This window comes from Cupressus sempervirens, chromosome 8 (assembly GCF_028749045.1).
Source record: "Cupressus sempervirens isolate cs-2001-9-10 chromosome 8, ASM2874904v1, whole genome shotgun sequence".
Classification (NCBI taxonomy): Eukaryota; Viridiplantae; Streptophyta; class Pinopsida; order Cupressales; family Cupressaceae; genus Cupressus; species Cupressus sempervirens.
Window position 1 is genome coordinate 848,030,934 of NC_143125.1, and position 23,586 is coordinate 848,054,519.

The following is a 23,586-nucleotide window of genomic DNA, read 5'->3' on the forward strand; positions in this document are numbered from 1 at the left end:
AATAACAGAAGTACAATAACATGAACCAGTTCTGAAAATGTATTCCATATCCATTTAAAGCAAAGTCGCTTCAAACAAATTTTTTGAATATACGCCTAATATGTAACCAGATGAAGATTTACAATAATATCCAGATGATTACAACCAAGAATAAAGCTAACCTGAGGGCATGAAGGTGAAATATGAGCCCAAAAGGAAGCTATGGCCAGAATCCAACTCTCAAATGTTGTACGTGAAAAAGTAGATGGCTTCCAAGCGTGGCCATACAGCTACAAAGTGCCCACACATGGGTAAAACACCCAAACCCCAGCTAAAACTCTAACTCAATACTACGTTCCCCAGAAGAATCAAGGCACAATCTCCACGATGCTTCTGACTGCAAGAATCCAGACCACTGTTTTGGGGGCTACGTCCCAAACAGGCAAAGCAAGTGGGTTTGGCGTCCCAAATGCTGAAAGCTCAATCAGAGCCCAAAACACAAATCCAAAATGTAATATGTCAATAATGCCTTCGAACTTTGTCTTTACCTCCTTATAACCCACTAAACTTACCTCGAACCCTAAAAGTGTCCCCATGTGGCGTTGGGTTATAAAATTATATATTTCTCATTTTTAAAGTTGTCAAAGATCTAGAAAATGACATATTTCCCAATAGAAATAAATCCGTTCACTGAAATGCTTTGGGTCAAAAGAGAAATATTTAGAAAGATTCAAGAGCTTTCCAACAAGCTATTACACCAAGGGATATTCACCCAAATGAGGCTAAAAAACCTCTTATTACTCCAAAATAGCTATAACTTAGCCTTATTTAAATTATTAAAATGTAAACTTAGGAGAATATTTAAATATATTAAAATATTTCCCAAATAGCGAATTGATAGCCAAAACACCTCTACAAGGTGAAATTGAACTCGTCACCTCCTGTGACTGATGCTAGATAATCTAAAATAACTGACAATCCCATCCCTCAAAATTAGGGATACTCCTAAAAAAAAAGGAGTGTCTCTAAATCTCCCAAAACTGAAACCATAGAATGATCTCGTAGAGACTCAAGAATGTAACCCATCTCCAACTCCTAAAATGTAGAAAACTCCTCCTACAATTAAGGAACTACTTTCAACTGCTCTCCTATTGTTTGAAACTCCAGATCCAAACACTGTGTACCCTGACTGAGTCCCTAAAAACCACTGCCAGCCTACGAGACTCTAATGATAGGCCAACTCTATCGTCTCTGATGTCCACTTTAGAAAAGGGACATGACAATTTGAAGATGGACAATCTTTTGTTGGTATTCTTGGAATTAGATGTGTTTCATCTCTGTTGCCATCAATATCAAAGGGGGAGATTGTTGGAAGATCAAAGAGATTGTTGGAAGATTGGTTTGATCATGATATGTTACATTCATGATTGAGTTTGTCATTGATGTCAATATAGCATGTTTGATGTCTTTTGTGGTATCTGACAGAAGAACAACAGATAGATCAAGTTTATACGAAGGACTAGTTGAGCATGATAACCACCCGAGGTTATGGCACATACGTCTGAGTATCTGGCATATGCAATTAATGTCGAAAACAGAAAGGATAAGTCTAGAAGAAGTTATGTAAGTTTTGGTGATAACTATTCTAAGATTGAGTTTGCAAAGGCATGTTCTAGTAAACTTGCTATATCTCGTAGCAGAGTTGATATCTTGAGGATCGAGGTTGAGGACATGGAGAACTCATGTTGAGGATGACGTGGATAAGCTCACTTTTCATAATATAGCATGTACAGAAAGTTATTCAAGTTGCAAGATGAAAGATTTGTGTTATCACTAAGTGTAACGTGTTCTTAATGTGGTCCTATAATAATTAATTGAGAAGGACTAGCGACCGACTCAAGGAATTGTTTGATGAACTTGGTATAAAGGAAGGATATCTTCCTTTATCATGGTATGGTATATGCAAATTGTGAATGTTCGGAAAGCAGTAGAGAGTGCAGAATGCAAAGTTCAGCAGAGCAGTACAGAAGTGAAGGCAACTTCATTGCCGAGGTTTTGCTGAGTGATATGAGATTTGGTATTCAAATCCAAGGTTCGTGACTTCGTCTAATTTGTCTGACAGTGATTGGTTCAGTTGACAGGACAAAGGAAAGAACAAGGAAAGAAGAAAATAACAGTAAACTATTTGTTTGAGTAGTGAGTTCTTCTTGTAGTTGAAATTGCATGTTTGGGCAGTGGGCTCTTCTTGCATACATTGTACTACAACTCCTAACAGCTTGGCACAACTCCTAACAATGTTGAAATCTACTAACAGGGATTCAAAGTTTCCTAACAGGGACTCCTTGCACTAAATGTTGTAATAGACTCCTAACAGGGTCCATCCTCTAACAAAGAATATTTATATTAGTACATCATCTTGTGGACATCATTCCCACTAGGGTTTTCCCTCTGAACAAGGATTTCCCTAGTCAACATATCTAGTGTAATTGTTTATGTGCATCTTTGTATGGCTACTATTTACTCTGGTTGAATGGTTAAGTTTGTTTAAAGAAGATAACTGTTTTAATTGTTGGATAACTGATTCACCCCGCCCTCTCAATTATCTTGGTGGACTATTGTTTCTAACATTATAGACTTCCCTCGACTACTTTCCCTCAGATGCTTCCCTAGGGAACTTTCCCTTAGATTCCATCAGGTGTTTTCCTCAAGTGCTTCCCTCGGGTGGTTTCCCTTGGGTACTTTCCCTCGAGTACAGTGGATCACAACGTGTGGTGGAAAACTTCAGTGTACTATTGAATATATTGCAAATACGTTTTTACCTAGCACCAAAACTGTCAAATTTTTCTTGCATGTCTCGTGAGAATAAGTCTCCTTGTGAATTCTTATCAATTTCTATCTAATGGACTACAATTTCTCCCACTCATGAATTGTGTGACATTCTCTATACAACACCATAGAGCCCACTCCACACCTCATCAATGGCCTTGAAACATGGGCCAAATTGGAAAGTCGAATTAAGGTGATAAGAAACTACATGTTTAGGCCTGTGACGAAGATTGGGTCATTGTTGATCAATGACATCCCATATGGGACAATATTTATCCCAATTCCCTACGTAAAAATATCTAATAGCCTCTTTTGAAAGATCCCTGATAGATGCCCTTGCTGATCTGCTGTAGTTTTTAAATTAATAAACTCTATTTTCCTATGATTTCTTTGATGGTCTTTGAGAATAGACAGAAGTTGCAGAAAGTTTTGTTTTTGTTCTGTGTTTTTTGATAGTTTTCACAATAGTAATGAATAATGAACAATAAACATGAGAGGAGACTGAAAATAAATAAGAACATAGAGCCAAATCAGAATTGCTATAAATTGTACTAGGAAGATTTCTGATTTATAAAGCCAAATAATAAATCCAATGCAGTTCCAAAGAGCTTACACCCAACAATGATGTCAAACTGCTGCAAATGGCAGCCCTAAGACTACAAGGTATCACGTCCCAGCTGAAAGAATCAATCTGTAACGTTGAAACCATAAATTTGCAACCCAAATCCACAATAAAGAATGGTATACTCTATCCCTAATAGCAACGCACACTGTCTAAAGAATCCAATGCCAATAACTGTTGAAGGCTACGTCCCAGCCAATCCAGAACCTGGGGTTTGTGTCTCAGATGAAGAATTGCTCTCTTAGAGCCAATTCACAAAAACAAGTTTTTCAATATGCAAAAGATGATCTTAGAATGAAGCTTCCATCTCCTTATAACCCCCTCTCAATTGCAAATCGAACTCTAAGTGTCTCCAAGTGGTGTTGTGTAGTGAAAATGTTATAATTTCTTATTTTAAAGTGGTCATGTTACTAGATAAACTTGATGAATCAATCTAAATCTTTATTCATTTTGTGATCAACTTGATGAATCAATGGTGTGCTATGTGTATCCTCTTGATCTAGAGTTATTTCTTCTTTAGGAATCCCACATGATGACTGATTTTTGTTTTTCATAGACTGCAACTCAAATGATAACACATCTTCATGCCTTTCTTCTACATACCCTGCAAGTGACTGAACCATTATGGTGTTTTTATCATGAACATGGATAGGTCGATACAAATCTTCTTTCTCACATGAAAACATATCATCAACTATGGCATGGTATTCCTTTTTTGCAAGCTTAACCTTATGACAAATTTTTGGATGCATATCAATGTAATCTTTGAAATGAAAGTTCTCCCTAACATATTGAGGAAGAGTATTATACTCCTCAAGTATGCTAATTACTTCCGTTTTCCTGTCTAGTGGCAATGGATTCTTTCTAGAAGAAGATGATGATCCACTACCATGTCCAAATTTCATTGACATAGAATCATTGAACTGCTGCAATTGAAGCTTGAATTTTTGTTGTGACTGTTCCCATTCTTTCTACAGGGTTATATCTCTTAACAATTTTGCCATAATGAACTAATATGCCGACCAACTGAAACTAACATGCCAGAGCAAAAACCGACCCTGTACCGCTAATATGAATTATCAAAACTTTTGACCCAGTACCCAAATGCCAAAATGAATTATCAAAAATTTTAGCCAGTACCTAGATGCTGAAATGAATTATCAAAACCTTTTATCCAATACCCAGATGCCAAAATGAATTATCAAAACTTTTTAGCCAGTACTCAGATGCTGAAATTAATTATCAAAACTTTTTATCCAATACCCAGATGCCAAAATCTGTTGTGACAATTTCTCACAAACCCTACAGGCTGGTAGGATGTAGGCTCTGATACCACTGAAAGTTCCCTGATGGATGCCCTTGCTGATCTGTTGTAGTTTTTAAATTAATAAACTATATCTTCCTGTGATTTCTTTGATGGTCTTTGAGAATAGACAGAAGTTGCAGAAGGTTTTGTTTTTTGTTTTTTTTTGTGTTTTTTGATAGTTTTCACAATAGTAATGAATAATGAACAATAAACATGAGAGGAAACTGAAAATAAATAAGAGCATAGAGCCAAATCAGAATTGCTATAAATTGTACCAGGCAGATTTCTGATTTATAAAGCCAAATAATAAATCCAATGCAGTTCCAAGGAGCTTACATCCAACAATGATGCCAAACTGCAGCAAATGGCGGCCCTAAGACTGCAAGGAATCACGTCCCAGCTGAAAGAATCAATCTGCAACGCTGAAACCACAAATCTGCAATCTGAATCCACAATAAAGAATAGCGTACTCTATCCCTAATAACAACGCACACTGTCTAAAGAATCCAATACCCAGATGCCAAAATCTGTTGTGACAATTTCTCACAAACTCTACAGGCTGGCAGGATGTAGGCTCTGATACCACTAAAAGATCCCTGATAGATGCCCTTGCTGATCTGTTGTAGTTTTTTAATTAATAAACTATATTTTCTTGTGATTTCTTTGACGGTATTTGAGAATAGACAAAAGTTGCAGAAGGTTTTGTTTTTGTTCTGTGTTTTTTGGTAGTTTTCACAATAGTAATGAATAATGAACAATAAACATGAGAGGAGACTGTAAGTAAATAAGAACATAGAGTCAAATCAGAATTGTTATAAATCATAATAAGCAGATTTCTGATTTATAAAGCCAAATAGTAAATCCAATGCAGTTCCAAGGAGGTTACATCCAACAATGATGCTTCTGAAAGATCCCTGATGGATGCCCTTGCTGATCTACTATAGTTTTTAAATTAATAAACTATATCTTCCAGTGATTTCTTTGATGGTCTTTGAGAATAGGCAGAAGTTGCAAAACATTTTTTTTCTTTTTTTTTTGTGTTTTTTGATAGTTTTCACAATAGTAATGAATAATGAACAATAAACATGAGAGGAGACTGAAAATAAATAAGAGTATAGAGCCAAATCAGAATTGCTATAACTCGTAACAGGCAGATTTCTGATTTATAAAACCAAATAATAAATCCAATGCAGTTCCAAGGAGCTTACATCCAACACTGATGCCAAACTGCAGCAAATGGTGGCCCTAAGACTGCAAGGAATCACGTCCCAGCTGAAAGAATCAATCTGCAATGCTGAAACCATAAATTTGCAACCTAAATCCACAATAAAGAATGGCGTACTCTATCCCTAATAACAACACACACTGTCTAAAGAATCCAATACCCAGATGCCAAAATCTGTTGTGACAATTTCTCACAAACCCTACAGGCTAGCAGGATGTAGGCTCTAATACCACTAAAAGATCCCTGATAGATGCCTTTGCTGATCTGCTGTAGTTTTTAAATTAATAAACTATATTTTCCTGTGATTTCTTTGATGGTCTTTGAGAATAGACAAAAGTTGCAGAAGGTTTTGTTTTTGTTCTGTGTTTTTTGATAGTTTTCACAATAGTAATGAATAATGAACAATAAACATGAGAGGAGACTGAAAATAAATAAGAACATAGAGCCAAATTAGAATTGCTATAAATCGTACCAAGCGGATTTCTGATTTATAAAGCCAAATAATAAATCCAATGCAGTTCTAAGGAGCTTACATCCAACAATGATGTCAAACTGCTGCAAATGGCAGCCGTAAGACTGTAAGAAAGCACGTCCCTACTGAAAGAATCAATCTATAATGCTGAAACCATAAATTTGCAACCTAAATCCACAATAAAGAATGGTGTACTCTATCCCTGATAGCAATGCACACTGTCTGAAGAATCCAATGCCAATAACTGTTGAGGGCTACATCCCAACCAATCCAGAACCTGGGGTTTGCATCCCAGATGAAGAATTATGCGAAAGATGATCTTAGAATGAAGCTTCCATCTCCTTATAACCCCGTCTCAATTGCAAATCGAACCCTAAGTGTCTCCAAGTGGTGTTGTGTAGTGAAAATGTTATAATTTCTTATTTTAAAGTGGTCATGTTACTAGAAAACGACCTTTTTCCTCATAGATAGAATTCCATTCACTGAAATGCCCTGAGACCAAAGAGAAAGATTTAGAGAATTTTGAGACATTTCCAATGAGTTATCACACCATAGGACGCGCATCCAGATGAGGCCAAAAAACCCCTTATTACTCCAAAATGGCTAAAACTTAACCTTATTTAATTTATTTAATCACCGACTTAGGAAATATTTAAATATATTAAAATATTTCCCAAATGGTCCCAAAAGGCCCAAAATGACCAATCAAACATGAATCTGACCTTGTCACCTGTCTGTGACTAATGCCGAACAAGATGGGTCAACTGGCAGTCCATCCCTAAAATCTAGGGATGCTCCTAAAAAGTAGGAGATGGCCCCAATCAACCAAAATTGAGTCCCAATGACTCTCCCCTACTATGTGCACCTCTGAGAGAACTATCACTGAACTGGGAGTTCCTCCTAAAAAATAGGAATGCCTCCTAAAAAATAGGAGATGCACTCTAAGTTTCCAAAACGTTCGCCGAGGTCTCCAAATGCTTCCCGGACCACTCCTAGTCAATCCCTACAAATTAGGAATCGCTCCTAAATTGTAGGAAACTATTGTCTACTGCTCCAAACTACTTGGGAAGCTCATGCATGACTCTCAAAGCCCCTGGGTTGGTTCCCTCTACGCTCTGTTGGCCTATGGGAACCAGATAATAGATCAACCCGGCTAGAAATGTTGTCACTAAAGAAGGCAAAAATTGAGGACATGACATCTTTCACCCCATCCATGCCCTAATAAATGTATCCCATTACAGGCTTCTCACCATCAATAATTCGTAGGGGAACAATATGAGGATCTATGAACTGCAATCGTTGTGGAAGTTAAGACATTAAGCTTCAAGCTCTACTTTTCAAAATGAACAATGAGCATAAACAAGAGTGAACAAAAATGATGAGATGAAATGGAAATGAAGACAAAAAGAAAAATTACTTGCACAATCTCTTTGGTTTGTAGCCAAAAGCCACTATAATCAAAAACTCGATCACCTACCATAATCCTTGCATTGTTCTCCGCATATGATGATGTAGTCTACTACTTGCTCAAAATCACATGTTTCAAACCGGCCTTGTTTAATAACCCCAACCAGTTATAACTTTGTCAAACACCAATTTTTTCTCTAATTCAGTTGTTTGACATTTCGTCAAACACTTTGCAAGCAAGCTCTGATACCACTATAGTAACCCCAACTAGTTATAACTTCGAAAAAACACCAAATTCTTCTCTAATTTAGTCGTTTAACATTTCGTCAAACACTTTGCATGCAAGCTCTAATACCAATGTAATATCCCTTGCCCAAACTAACCGATTTTAGCTCAAGGAATATTGTGAAACACTTTTATATTGCCTTTCTCTTTTCTGTGTTTTAGATTGTTTGATATAGTTTAAATGATGCTAAGAAATTTAGAATGTTCACAAATGATATTACAATACCTCTCACAATGAACTAATATGCAAGTGCAATTCTTTTTGGTATTTTCAATGCATATACATGAAAACTAGATATGGAATACATACCTACAGCCAACTGACATTTTGACAAAATATCGGCATACAACTATTATGCTGATCATATATGATATGAGATGGAAATTTCGTCAAACAAATGGTATACAACATATATCTCCTTTATTGAATTCATTCTCATGTACAATGTTGCTATGAATTTGCCAAGACAAATGGGCCTACAATAATGACTACAGCAATGCCAAATCTGATACTGAGTTATCACTTACAACAACACAATTATATGCCTCAGATTATAATGCTAACTACTAATAGTTGCAAGAGGAACCTAATAATAGTGATGCCCAAGGATGGAGATGAAAGTTACAACCGAAATCAAGCATAAATACTATAGTGCGGGTACTGTTCACGCATATTGTAGCAGCAAGGGGAAAAAACGATTACTAATGGCTGCCAAAGATGAATCTTCAGGTCTGCACTCGATAGTCCTTCAATATTCTTCTAACCCTTTGGTTATTCCTTAACTTTAAGCACAAATAGAACTCCAAAATGAAGCTCTCCTGAATGCCAAATTCAGTGGATATTTCACCACCTCAAATGGTTGCAGCACGAATGAATTGATGCTCTCGAATGGCTAAATAAAATCAGAAACCCTTAGCTTCTTCTCCCAAGTTCATATCAAATGCAATTGGCAATAATCAGATCCTTAACAATCAAGCTCTCACCTCTATATATTCTTTTCCTTGACCTTTCTAGAAAGAAATAAAATATTATTTAATTGCACTCTCTAGAAGCTTCCTCCTTTCCAATACAATAATTAGTTTTATTTCTAGAAAATGCAATCTCTAAAAGCTTCCCCCTTTCCAATACAATAATTAGTTGTGCTTCTAGAAAATTAAATTAATTAAATATAAAATCACCTTTAGATTTATTTATTTGTTGACTTTAATTTAATTTATTTCTCCACTTAACCTTCGGAGAATGAAAAGATAAGAACTCCATTGAGGGTCTAAAAGATGGGGAACATTACACCTTGGACTTTTTGTATTTATTACCATACAAGGTGTCCCCCCTCCTCTTTCATTGTTGTTGTCATTTGGAGGTTTTCCCTATTTTAGTTAGCCTCCATTTGTGACTGCTTTTTGTAATTATATGTTCTAGTAATATTGATCTATTTTTTGATTAGTTACAGGACTCTGCGAGTCCGAGGTAGAGTCAACCTTTCCAAGGCAAATGGCCTCTGGAGTCAGACTCAACTGAGTCCAAATACTCGCCAAACTTGCCGAGTCCTGAGCTCAGAACTCTCACCGGCAGGTGCAGCAAAAGAGAACAAAAAACAATAAAAAATTAAAGCATGATTCTACGTCCTAATTTCTAATCCTATTACCATTTTAATTTGATAAAGTCAAAGTTATTGAATTGATTTAAAATTTTCTTGTTTCAAATGCATGGTGGGAGATGTTTGGCACTAAGGTGCCAAATTCATAGAGGATTGTGATTTGCATCTTGAGCCAGCCATCTAGTGCATCGGGATGCAAATGTAATTGGATTTTTTTCAAACATATACACTCAAAAAAGCAGAATAGGTTGGCAGTGCAAAAATTGAATGATTTTGGCTTTTTTCACTACAACCTTTGCCTTTGCCACAAACAGATCCTGGGAACTAATACATCATCGATTGTATTAGAAAATGTTGATCCACATGTAGAGTGGAACCCAGAGATTGTTGATCCTGTCTTCAGTAATGAAGACGTGGAGTAGGTTGATCAGGTGGATCAGGAGGCTGAGGCAGTAGCGATGGCAATTGAGGAGGCTAGAGTATAGGACCCTAAGGCTAGGAGTGTTGGATTCGAGTCTGATGATGAGGATTATGTGGGTGAGGATAAGGATGAGGATGAATATGAGGATGAGATGAGAGGATGGCTCTACAATCTTCCATGACATATCTTAGGCATACTATTAGGAGGACATAGGCTACTATGAGCCTTAGTCTTCCACTGTTCTATATTCTAGTTGTTATTTTGATATATGTTTTTAACTTTTGATACCATGGATTTTGTAATCCATGAATATTGTAGACATTTTACACTGCAGTAACACTATGTTTATTACTTTATATTGTGTTATTCAATTTTTTTCCTTGAGGAATTCGCTTGTATACTTACGTGATCTATGCAAAATTGTGTGTGTATCAAGTGGCTTCTATTTATCTCAATTATTGTGTATTTGATGTTAACTGACTAAAAGATGCATGAAAAAATCTTACAATCCTTAGAAATCTTTGAATTTCATGTGTTTTCAATTTTTCGAGTCCTCGCCAAGTCCGAGTCCGAGTCGGATTTTGACATTCCGAGTCAGAGGCAACTCTGAGTCCTGTAACACTAATGTTTTGGTCATTTGTGAACATTAATATAGTGTTGATGTCAGTTTTTATACCACATAACATGTTAGCAATTGAATATCTAATACGGAGTATCAAACACACAATTCCTCTCTTGAAAAGTTAATACTCATGGGACATGAGAATAACTCCAATGTTCCTTACACCTGTGGATACTAACTCAGTATATCGATGTGATTTGCTGGTAATCACATACGCGGCCTTACGCTATTCATACGACGATGACTTGGGTTTCTGGTGACATGGTGATGATTTTGTATGAGTGCCAAGCGATGTTGATGGTGACAGTGACGGAGGAGGGTGTAGCGCCAGATAATGTTGATTGCGCGAGGCAATAATGCTTCTAATGACTTCTACCTTCCTAACTTTCTTAGAGTGAAATTCAACTACTCAACTACTCGCTATTCTACTCCTCCTATGAATGAAAAGATTAGCAAATAGACGGGGATCGAATCTAATGAAAGCTTACCAGCGGCTCCACCTCCATAGATGCAATGATTCGAAGGAAAAAGGAACTAGTTTACCACCCAAGGCTCCCAAACCAGCAGCTAAGATGCTAGTGGCCTAGTTGTAGATCCCTATCAAACATTCACTAACATCACCATACAATTAGCCATCTACTTCTACTCTAACAACATGAAATGAAATCCAACATTAATTTGAGCGATGAGAAGAACCAAGCAATACACCAAAATGATCATGTATATCCACCATGCAAGCCACAACAATGAATATAGAACAATTTTGATAGTATTTTGACAACAATTCTCCAACATAGTTCCCTCACAAATGAGAGCAAAATGGCCTTATATAGAGGCCAAAATTACAACCGACGGTAGAGATCATGAAAGATCCCTGATGGATGCCCTTGCTGATCTGCTATAGTTTATAAATTAATAAACTATATCTTCCTGTGATTTCTTTGATGGTCTTTGAGAATAGACAAAAGTTGTAGAAAGTTTTTTTTTTTTTTTTTTTTTTTTGTTTTTTGATAGATTTCACAATAGTAATAAATAATGAACAATAAACATGAGAGGAGACTGAAAATAAATAAGAGCATAGAGCCAAATTAGAATTGCTATAAATCGTACCAAGCAGATTTTTGATTTATAAAGCCAAATAATAAATCCAATGCAGTTCCAAGGAGCTTACACCCAACAATGATGCCAAACTGTTGCAAATAGCGGCCCTAAGACTGCAAGGAATCACGTCCCAGCTGAAAGAATCAATCTGCAACGCTGAAACCATAAATCTGCAACCTAAATCCACAATAAAGAATGGCGTACTCTATCCCTGATAACAACGCACACTGTCTAAAGAATCCAATGCCAATAACTGCTGAGGACTACGTCCCAGCCAATCCAAAGCCTGGGGTTTGTGTCCCAGAGGAAGAATTGCTCTTTCAGAGCCAATTCACAAAAACAAGTTTTTCAATATGCAAAAGATGATCTTAGAATGAAGCTTCCATCTCCTTATAACCCCCTCTCAATTGCAAATCGAACCCAAAGTGTCTCTAAGTGGTGTTCTGTAGTTAAAATCTTATAATTTCTTATTTTAAAGTGGTCATGTTACTAGAAAATGACCTTTTTCCTCATACATAGAATTCCCTTCGCTAAAATGCCTTGAGACCAAAGAGAAAGATTTAGAGAATTTTGAGACCTTTCCAACGAGCTATCACACCATAAGATGCGCATCCAGATGACGCCAAAAAACCCCTTATTACTCCAAAATGGCTAAAACTTAACCTTATTTAATTTATTTAATCACCAACTTAGGAAATATTTACATATATTAAAATATTTCCCAAATGGTCTCAAAAAGCCCAAAATGACCAACCAAACATGAATCTAACCTTGTCACCTGTCTGTGACTGATGCCGAACAAGATGGGTCAACTGGCAGTCCATCCCTAAAATCTAGGGATGCTCCTAAAAAGTAGGAGACAGCCCCAATCAACCAAAATTGAGTCCCAATGACTCTCCCCTACTATGTGCACCTCTGAGAGAACTGTCACTGAACGAGGAGTTCCTTCTAAAAAATAGGAATGCCTCCTAAAAAATAGGAGATGCACTCCAAGTTTCCAAAACGTTCGCTGAGGTCTCCAAATGCTTCCTGGACCACTCCTAGTCAATCCCTACAAATTAGGAATCCCTCCTAAATTGTAGGAAACTATTGTCTACTGCTCCAAACTACTTGGGAAGCTCATGCATGACTCTCAAAGCCCCTGGGTTGGTTCCCTCTACACTTTGTTGGCCTATGGGAACCAGATAATAGATCAATCCTGCTAGAAATGTTGTCACTAAGGAAGGGCAGAAATTGGGGACATGACAGTCCTCCCTTCCCAAAGATTGCTTATCCTCAAGCAATGTCAATCCAACTCCACAAACATCAGGCAAGTCCATACCATAACCAAGAATGATCCCAAGGTCCCAAGCCATCCTGGAAGGTTTGTAGTTCCATCTTCTAGAAACATTGTCTTGCACTGCACCCAAACAAGTAACCTCCTGAAAACCCGCTGAAGGAAGAGCAATCAAATACTGTACCAACTCTGTCAACTCCTCAATGAACTGCTCTCTGAGAGAATCAAACTGGAACACTAAAGGTGGAAACTCTAGTAAGCCTACATTGGCTTCCACATCCTCAACTATTGAACTGCAAATCCAAGGGATTCCAGGATTCCAAATCCACCTCAAAAGGGAACCACCATGCTGACGCTTCGTCACTTTGATATAAATATTAGTGAACCACAAGTTGTGAAGCAATTCATTAGGACCCTGAAACACCAATGTATCAATGAGACCAGGGCCCGGATCCCAAACCAAAATACCAAATGTGCTGAATGAGATGAAGAAATATCTCAACCGCACTCCATAAAACATACATACAATGAAGCAGACCAGCAAGGTGTGAAAGTGAACTCCCATAAACCAATATTCCAACCCAAATGACCATCTAACAATGCTGCTATAATTCTGACCAGCAACTCGAATGATATCATAGATGTCATCATACCAATGCCAAACAACAAATGTCCCAAAAAAACACTCCTCAATGCCCTCATACTGAATCATGGATGTAGTCAATGCCAAGTCAAGTAGTAAATGATTCCAGCTTGGACAACCACTAGTCTATAAGGAATCGAAGACTATGGAGTCACCAATCAACAAGGATACCACTGCCATATCAATGGATGTAGATGACAAACTCGAAGATGAAGTATGTATGCCATCATGAGAAAAACCAAAGCATGTGTCATTTGTACCCAACATTGTAGGATTATCAAAAAAATTTATCCAATACCCAGATGCCAAAATCTGTTGTGACAATTTCTCACAAACCCTACAAGCTGGCAGGATGTAGGCTCTGATACCACTGAAAGATCCCTGATGGATGCACTTGCTGATCTGCTATTGTTTTTAAATTAATAAACTATATCTTCCTGTGATTTCTTTGATGGTCTTTGAGAATAGACAGAAGTTACAGAAGGTTTTGGTTTTTCTTTTTTTTTCTTTTTTTTTTGATAGTTTTCACGATAGTAATGAATAATGAACAATAAACATGAGAGGAGACTGAAAATAAATAAGAGCATAGAGCCAAATCAGAATTGCTATAAATCATACCAGGCAAATTTCTGATTTATAAAGCCAAATAATAAATCAAATGCATTTCCATGCAGCTTACATCCAACAATGATGCCAAACTGCCGCAAATGGCGGCCCTAAGACTACAAGGAATCACGTCCCAGCTGAAATAATCAATCTGCAACGCTGAAACCATAAATTTGCAACTTGAATCCACAATAAAGAATGGCGTACTCTATCCATGATAATAACGCACACTATCTAAAGAATCCAATGCCAATAACTGCTGAGGGCTACGTCGCAGCCAATCCAAAACCTGGGGTTTGCGTCCCAGATGAAGAATTGCTCTCTCAAAGCCAATTCACAAAAACAAGTTTTTCAATATGCAAAAGATGATCTTAGAATGAAGCTTCCATCTCCTTATAATCCCCTCTCAATTGCAAATCGAACCCTAAGTGTCTCCAAGTGGTGTTGTGTAGTGAAAATGTTATAATTTCTTATTTTAAAGTGGTCATGTTACTAGAAAATGACCTTTTTCCTTATAGATAGAATTTCATTCACTGAAATGCCCTGAGACCAAAGAGAAAGATTTAGAGAATTTTGAGACCTTTCCAACGAGCTATCACACCATAGGGTGCGCATCCAGATGAGGCCAAAAAACCCCTTATTACTCCAAAATGGTTAAAACTTAACTTTATTTAATTTATTTAATCACCAAATTAGGAAATATTTAAATATATTAAAATATTTCCCAAATGGTCTCAAAAGGCCCAAAATAACCAATCAAACATGAATCTGACCTTGTCACCTGTCTGTGACTGATGCCGAACAAGATGGGCCAACTGGCAGTCCATCCCTAAAATCTAGGGATGCTCCTAAAAAGTAGGAGACAGCCCCAATCAACCAAAATTGAGTCCCAATGACTCTCCCCTACTATGTGCACCTCTGAGAGAATTGTCACTGAACTGGGAGTTCCTCCTAAAAAATAGGAATGCCTCCTAAAAAATAGGAGATGCACTCTAAGTTTCCAAAACGTTCACCGAGGTCTCCAAATGCTTCCTAAACCACTCCTAGTCAATCCCTACAAATTAGGAATCCCTCCTAAATTGTAGGAAACTATTGTCTACTACTCCAAACTACTTGGGAAGCTCATGCATGACTCTCAAAGCCCCTCGGTTGGTTCCCTCTACGCTCTGTTGGCCTATGGGATCCAGATAATAGATCAACCCTGCTAGAAATGTTGTCACTAAGGAAGGGCAAAAATTGGGGACATGACAGATCAAAAGCAAAATCAACAATCCAGATTGGATCCTAGAAACCCTATTTAGGGTTGCCACCCCATCGAGCAATGAGAAAATGCCACCTCGTCGATAGACCAATGAAAAAAAAGGACAATGACAACCAATGAAAAGGCACCAAAATGGTAGCCAATCAGAATTAGACACTTGTCCTACCCTAGAAGAAAGAGAAATTGCCACTTGGGCTTACATCAAATGATCTTATAATATAGTTCTACCGCTTTCTTTCATCTTTTTAGCCGAAGCAATGAACTTGACTAGCTTTTCGTTGACTTCCTTCATGGGAAGGCAAAGTGTGTGCTTCATCTTGAGCTCAATTGAATTCATCATATTGCTTGCTCCTGGCAATGTCTTCTCATGGTCCTCATATTCTTTTGCATATCCAATAAAGGCATTGAGGGAGGAAAAGGTGCCCAAATGTTTCTTCTTGATGGAAACCTTCCCCAACTCATCCAATCTTGACCCAAATTCTGCCTCATTGATGTTCTCCTCTTATCCACTTGAATTAACCTCTTTGGCCTCTAGCCCCAAATATTTTCAAATCACTTCCTCCAAATTTGCTTTCCTTGAAATTCACTCTTCCTTGAGATTCACTTTTCAATTTTCACTCCCTCTAAATCAAATAAAAGAGGTAAGACCCCATGTAGAATTGCTTTTGATTTTGTACGGTCCTAAGTTGCAATTCTAGGTTCTTGCTTATGATCCTAGCCCAATCAAATCTTCTTTTCATTTTTCAATTTCATCAATAAAGAAGTACATCCAGTTTCTGAATTACATACCTTGAGCTAGGCCCATGATCTGACTAAGAAGTGGAATGAGATCTCCATACTCTAATTTGAAATCTGCCATGGTGAGCCTTGATGACCTAGTGACTCCTCTCTTGCCTTTCTGTAGCCAATCCTACATTTGTAGATCTTTGCCATGGGGAATTGTCCTACCTTTAGTCTGTCCTTTACTTGTATCATATTTATTGTACCAACATTGGTATCTATTATTCGCCTCATTTTCGAGAAGAAAGTTTCTTTTGGCATCATGTCCTCTTTGTCTTTCTTAGTATTTGTTCCCTTAGGGTTCCTGCTTGCACTAACATCTACTATCCTAAACACTTATTTTTGCCCCTTGGTTCTAAGTGATATGGACTACCCTTATCGATCTCCAACCTTCTTTCTATCGATGGATTCTACACTTATTTCTACCTCACCAAATGCCCTACCACTACACTTATCAATCTTCAATCCTCAACCTAGGGGTCGAACTACCACTTATTTCTGCCTCGCCTTTGCCTTAGGATTGACTACACTTATATCTCCCTCTCCAATACCTAGGATGGTCTAGCTTATTTCTGCCTCTTCAAATGTCCTATCATGGATTCTACACTTATCAATCTCCAAACTTCAACCTATGATGGGATGATAAAGTAGTGGATGATGAATGCAAGAAGAACCAAGGGAGACAATATCTAGACAAGAACGAATGAGAGAAATCAGCTGAAGGACCGCTTTCAACTCTAAATGATTTGAAATTATCTTTACCAATCGCCGGGTCTTCTTTTTGAATTTAGGATCAGACTTAAGAATTTCAAACCCCTTGCAAATCTTGAGGGCCTAGCTGAAAAATCAGAATTTAGTGCTCTTGGAATTGTCCACCATTTGAAAATTTAGCCCTCCAAGCGAGAATGTGAAGTCATGGCAAGTGAAATAAGACCTTGGAATTCTGTCCACCTTATGCAAATACTGAAAATGCTTATTAAAACTCCTTGTCTAGGGCACCAAAATGTGCGAAAATCTGCCCTTATGTTGTCCAAATCAGACTTGATCAAATTCTGGAAATTGTCATTGAAATACTTGATCTAGGGCACAAAACAATGTCCTCAAATCTGCCTTCAAGATCCTTCAAAAAAATTGCCAATAGTAGAAGATGTCAATGAAAATTGCTAGAGTTTAGTTATGACCCAACTAGGGCATGAAGTGCTGCAATAAAACTTGTCAAACCAGGCCCTCAAATTTGTCATAAATGATATAAATCAGATCTCCAAAACACTATCCAAATTCTGTCCAAAATGCCCTAGAAGTTGCCACCAATAAAACCCTAACATGCACATGAGAATTGCCCAAAATGAAGGTGCTCAAATGTGATGGATTTTGCTGCCTTATGAAGACTGGAATTGACGCCAATGGATCAGATCTGGAAATGAAACAAATGCTGCCCAGAACAGTCCACAATGGAGGTGCCAAAACCCTAGATGCTTACCCAAAAATCGCCAAAATGGAGTGCTGAAGAAGAAGTGCAAAAATTGTCCTCTCTATTGCCAAAAATGGATGCTAACACATGTCTCAAAACCCTAGCTTGCTGCCCATGAACAGATCTAATATAAGATAGCAGCCCCTTTACAAGAAAAAAAAAATCAATCCTCCACTCAATTCGCCCAAAAATCAGGCCTCCACAAAATTCACCCAAGCAAGAAAACTCTGAATTTGCCTCAAAATCGCCTAGGCTGGAAATTCGCAGCCCTAGTTTGAAAGAAAAAAATGGTGCCAAGCCACAAGAAATCCACTCCAATAGAAATCACTAAGTCTGAAATTATCTTCCAAGAGAAAAATCGCCAAGCTAGAGAAGAAAGCTGCTTCAAAAAATTGCCAAACAAGAGAAGGCTTGTGATGGAATGAGAAAATGGGAGAGGGAGGAGCCCTCTTATACCACTTTCCTTCCTTGAATAGGGCCTACCTGCATTGGAAGGAAATAAAATTAAATAAGGGGGATTAAATTAGCCAAATCCGAAATCACCATATGCCCTAAAATTTAAAATTTAAAAAAAAGTCATGTAGGCCTCTAATATAGCTTTAAACCTTCCCTATTGTGGACCCAATAATTTAACTTGAATTTCACACCTCTTAGGCCTTAAAATTCATTTAATTTAACACACAAAGGGGGCCAAATTAAATTTTCAAATTACAAACACTTAACCCAAAAAATATGATTTTAATTTCAACTTCACTTCCTTCTAAAATTTTGAAATACCCCCAATTAATGGCCTAGATTTAAATGCAACATTAAATTAATTTGCCTATAGTGGAATTTGCACATTTAATTGCCGGTTAGGACCAAAAATTGCAAAATAAAATTAAGAAAGCCTTGGAGATGTTAGAGTTTTCATTTAATGATGTTTTGGTGATTAAAATATCATTTAAAATTGGATTTAGCAAGCTCAAATCGATTCTCAACTTTAATTTACCAATCTTTTTTAATATTTTAAAAATTGTCAAGGCAATTTTAACCAATTTAATGCAAAATTTTGCAATTAAGTCCATTTTCGATTTTGCAATCCAATTTAATTTTTTTTTTAAATAAATCATTTTCTCTAGCGTCTAAAATTGATTTTCCAATTTTTATTTCACTATCACGAAATTTCCCTCTTCACCAAAAATTCAAGATTTTCCAAAACGATTAAATCTAAAATTTTCATTTGAAAATGTTCAAGTCTGTACAATTACATCCAATTTCCAAAATCCGTCAAGTACAAAATTTACAATTTTATCCTACCGAGTAATTATTCTAACCATCGAAAAAATGTTGCTTTGAAATTTGCTTAACCTAAGGATAAAATTACAGGCTCCGGAAAATCAAGTTGGCACCGAGTGAAAAAAAGAAATCCAACCACATCCCTCCTGGCCCGAAGGCGCACAAGTTGTGAAATGTTCAAATCCGCAACCTCTGGACCGAAAAATTGCTAAGGCAACCAAAAAAAAGGGGGTACCCAAAATTTTGGGGCGATGGTGTGAAAACCTCACAACATATAGTTTCTCTCTCTCTACCCCTGCTTGAGAACTTGTGTGATTGGAACCATATCACTATATTTATTAGTAATAGAAATTCAATCTTTGACATTAAGATGACTATACTCTAGCAAACTGTAATGAGCTAAAGCATCACCAAATGATGTACTCAGATCCATCATGTGAAGTATTTTATGACAAGCTAGTCATCCTTGGATGCTAGGGGGATTATACTTGGCAAACCTAGCTCTCTAAAATGGTCACCCCATGTCTTCATTACATGAATCCTTTGAACTAGGTATAGATTTCTCATTAATCTTGAAGATTTCAATTCATTCTAGGATTTACATCCCTTTATTAACCCTCTTTGGTTTCTTTTTACATCCCTTTATTAACCCTCTTTGGTTTCTTTTTATGTTTTTACTACAAATAACCATTGGTTGTGCCTTGAGTCCAGATGGTCAACCATCCATACAATTTATTTATTTCTCATTTTTCTATAAAATACAAGCTTCAATAGATATGAAAATCAGAAACAGTCTAAAACTAGCAAAGGGGTGTCATGCTGTTTTTCGCGATTTCTGCTAATTTTTAAACTAAGTTTCTGAAATTCAAAAGGCACCAAAAATAAGCTCTCCAACTTATGAAGTCATGACTCCAAACAAATTGGTTAAAAAATAAAATACCTTCATTGGAGTCACCAGTTACATATGATAACATGGCAACCAATGGTTTGATGCCAAATGCCATTGCCGTTTCAGCAGATGCAACTGCTATACCAGCAAGCTCTTTACTAGTTGGTTCCACATTAACTGCACAATCTGCAAAAACTTGCACTTTGTCCTTTAAGCAGATGAAGATGACACTTGATGCTGTTATACCTGGTTCTGTCTAGGAAGGACCACAAGCCACATAAAGTCACTTCAAGTTGATAGTTTTACACAAACTAATTACTGACATGCAACAAGTTGCACATTCCAAAGGTCATATTTCTCAGGTTAAATCATATTGAGATTGATGTTTGATGTAGAAAACATTGCAACACAAAAGCTACTGGGATACATTTTACCTTGATAATCTGCAACGCGGGACGGATAGTATCTGCAGTTGTGTGTATAGCACCTGAAACCATACCATCTGCATCTCCAGCAGCAACTACTAATGTACCAAAATATGTTACATCCTTTGCAAGATCATGTGCTTTTTCCTTTGTAATACCCTGTACAATAGAAGCAAAGTTTTGTTTTTCTGTTTATATCTATTTTAAAAAACTTTATGGAGGTATAATTTTTCTAAAAACTATCGTTACATATAAGGGTTCTATAAATAAAATCATCATTAGATGTAACTAGTAAATTCACTATAATAGCTAAGTAACAAGGAATACAATAGCAATGCTTTCTCTTTATTTTAATCTTAAACAAATAGGGAAATAAAATTTCTTAATATTGTTGCATAATTGAAGCTAGAGCAAGTTTAATCAAAAAACAGAGCAGTACATTCTTTAAAGGCAATAATGGAAATAATTTGCAGAGGCAAGACTAAAGCATCAACAAGGGAAGAAACCAAATGATATGAAATCAACTCTTTCTTTTTAAGATAACCTAAGTCTGTTGTTTTCATGTCTCCAATTCCTCATCCACTTGAGTTTGGGCTTTAAAGGAAATAGATCAATCCAATATTTGGTTTGTTTAAGAAATGATTTTAATAGTTACTGTTGATGTAATTTCTGCTTATACTCAAGCACTTTAGTTGTTAGCATTTTCCTTTTCATAATTATGATTTAGTTTTAGAATGAAGATATTTAGGATTCTTGTGTCTTAATCTTATAGCAGAATATTAAATGTGAGATTAACACACCTACAGTCCTACATAATTGTGAATTGTGATGTCCTTTCTTTTTAACCAATTCTACTAGAGCATCAAGACATTTTGTGGACAAGAAGTGGTAGTCCTTGGACACTCACAGTAGATAGAAGCTAGTAGAGTAGATTTAGCTAGAATACATTTTAGTATGGTAGGAGAATAAGGAGTGAGGAAACTGTATGTCTTATAAAATGAAACAGTTTCGTAGTCATTAGACAAAGAAAAAGTTGACAATCACCTTCGAATAGGAATGAGATTATTATGATAGTTACATACCTTTGACATCATCATAAAAAGATAAAATAAACATCGAGTATCAACAACCTATCCACATGAAATTTATAAAGATTGTTATAGATCAGAGATGAAGATATAGAAGTGAATTTCGTCTACACCCACTATTGATTATATAATTTCATATACAGATGGATAAGCAAATTCTGTAAGGATATTTACACAGGACGAAGGATTGACCAATGGGATAATAGCGTGAATGAGCAGATATAATCAATTGGGATAACTCGTCAACAAGTAAGCACGATGGTGTCAATGAAAAAGGCATCGACGAGAAGATTGATTGATTAATTGTAGTAACCCCAACCGGTTATAACTTCTTCAACCACAAATTCTTCTCTAATTCACTTGTTTGACATTTTGTCAAACACTTTGCAAGCAAGCTCTTATACCACTTAAAATCCTGTGCAATTCTGAATTTTATTTCCTGACTGCTAACTTGAGAATTACACAAGGATATATATATATATATATATATAATCTGATTTCTTTCTAAATACCGAACTTTAATTGATACACTTGCAAAAACTCCAACAACCGACAACAAAATGTTTTTGTATTTTTTTGAATCATAGAGCATTGACTATAAATGAGAAAATATGCATCTATATCAATAAGACATTAGGGCAACAATTCTGATGTAAAATTCTGATATAAATCAGATTACAAATTATCTCTACATGCCCTAAAATATTGAAATCCAACCTCCATGCATTACAAATGAAATAGATAGGAACCTGGAAAACTGCTCAAGGCAATCTAGATTTTTTCTGTAGCAAGATCCTGTAGCAGCAATGACACTGTAGCAAGGTGACTGTAGCAGCAATACTATAGCAGAGTTCCTGTAGCAATATCCAACTTATTCCTTCACCACAAATCTAGCCCTAGGCCACAAGTCTGGCACAATGAAAAGACTGATTTGTCTTCTCCAACAGTCGCAACCCTTCAGAAGATATTTCACCACCTCAGTTATGCAAATCAATGGGAGTGTTCGTTCCCAATTATCAATGTAACAACTGCAGAAAACCTTGGCTCTACAAGCTATCCGGAAGAGTAGATGGCAACACATTCGATGCTCAACAATGAGGCTGCCCTCCCTATTTATTCTTTTCCTCCAATAGATGGACCTCCTTCTGGAAGAAATAAAATAATATTTAATTCCTCCTTCTAGAAGATTCTTTTAATTTATTTAATTAGCTATCCAGAAGAGTAGATGGCAACGCATGCGATGCTCAACAATGAAGCTGGCCTCCCTATTTATTCTTTTCCTCCAATACATGGACCTCCTTCTGGAAGAAATAAAATAATATTTAATTCCTCCTTCTAGAAGATTCTTTTAACTTTTTTAATTAAACAAATGAGATTACATGTAAGTGCAGATTGAGGGTAAGATTACATGTAATCGCATGTGGAGAATGGGATGCAATTCTTAAAGTGCCTTTGCATATTGTAAAAAGATACTTTTGTGATGCTCATGCAAAACACACTCTAGGAGTGCTTTGGCATATTTTTAAAAATTGGACTTTTCATCTAGATGCAAAACACATTCTAGGACGAGCAATGCATATTTTAAAAACCTGTTAAAATAAGACTTTTAATGCAAAATGCATTCTCTGGAGGTCATTGCATATTTTAAAAACACTCAAATATGCAAGTCTCACTCTAGAAGGCCCATTGCACATTTTTAGTTGCATGCATTTACATGCCTTTAGTTCAAAAACATGGTCTCTAGAAGCATTTGCATATTTACATGCAAATGAGTTGAAAGACATGTTTTGCACAACTTAAGTGATCAATTAAGCACATGTTTAATTGATTTTTGATGAAATATCACTTAATTGAGTCAGAAATAACATTTGCATAATAGAATTAACATATTAAGAGCAAATATTATTTCAAAAAGTAATATTTAACTTAGATGTTTCATATAAAACATAAAGTTACACAAAACAAAAATCAAACAATATAATTAATCGTCACTTAAGTGAAAAAT

General features: G+C 36.4%; 1 protein-coding gene across 2 annotated transcripts in view; it reads right to left on the minus strand.

Moving 5' to 3' along the window:
• Positions 1 to 23,586, minus strand: part of LOC149545073 (uncharacterized) — a 210,640-nt gene that overhangs the window by 93,322 nt on the left and 93,732 nt on the right. For both annotated transcript variants that reach the window (XM_089795570.1, XM_089795569.1), the window contains 2 exons: positions 20,503 to 20,652; positions 20,120 to 20,324 (listed from right to left, as the gene is read on the minus strand). In XM_089795570.1, the coding sequence (XP_089651696.1) occupies positions 20,120 to 20,324; positions 20,503 to 20,652 (355 nt within the window). The remainder of the gene's footprint in view (positions 1 to 20,119; positions 20,325 to 20,502; positions 20,653 to 23,586) is intronic.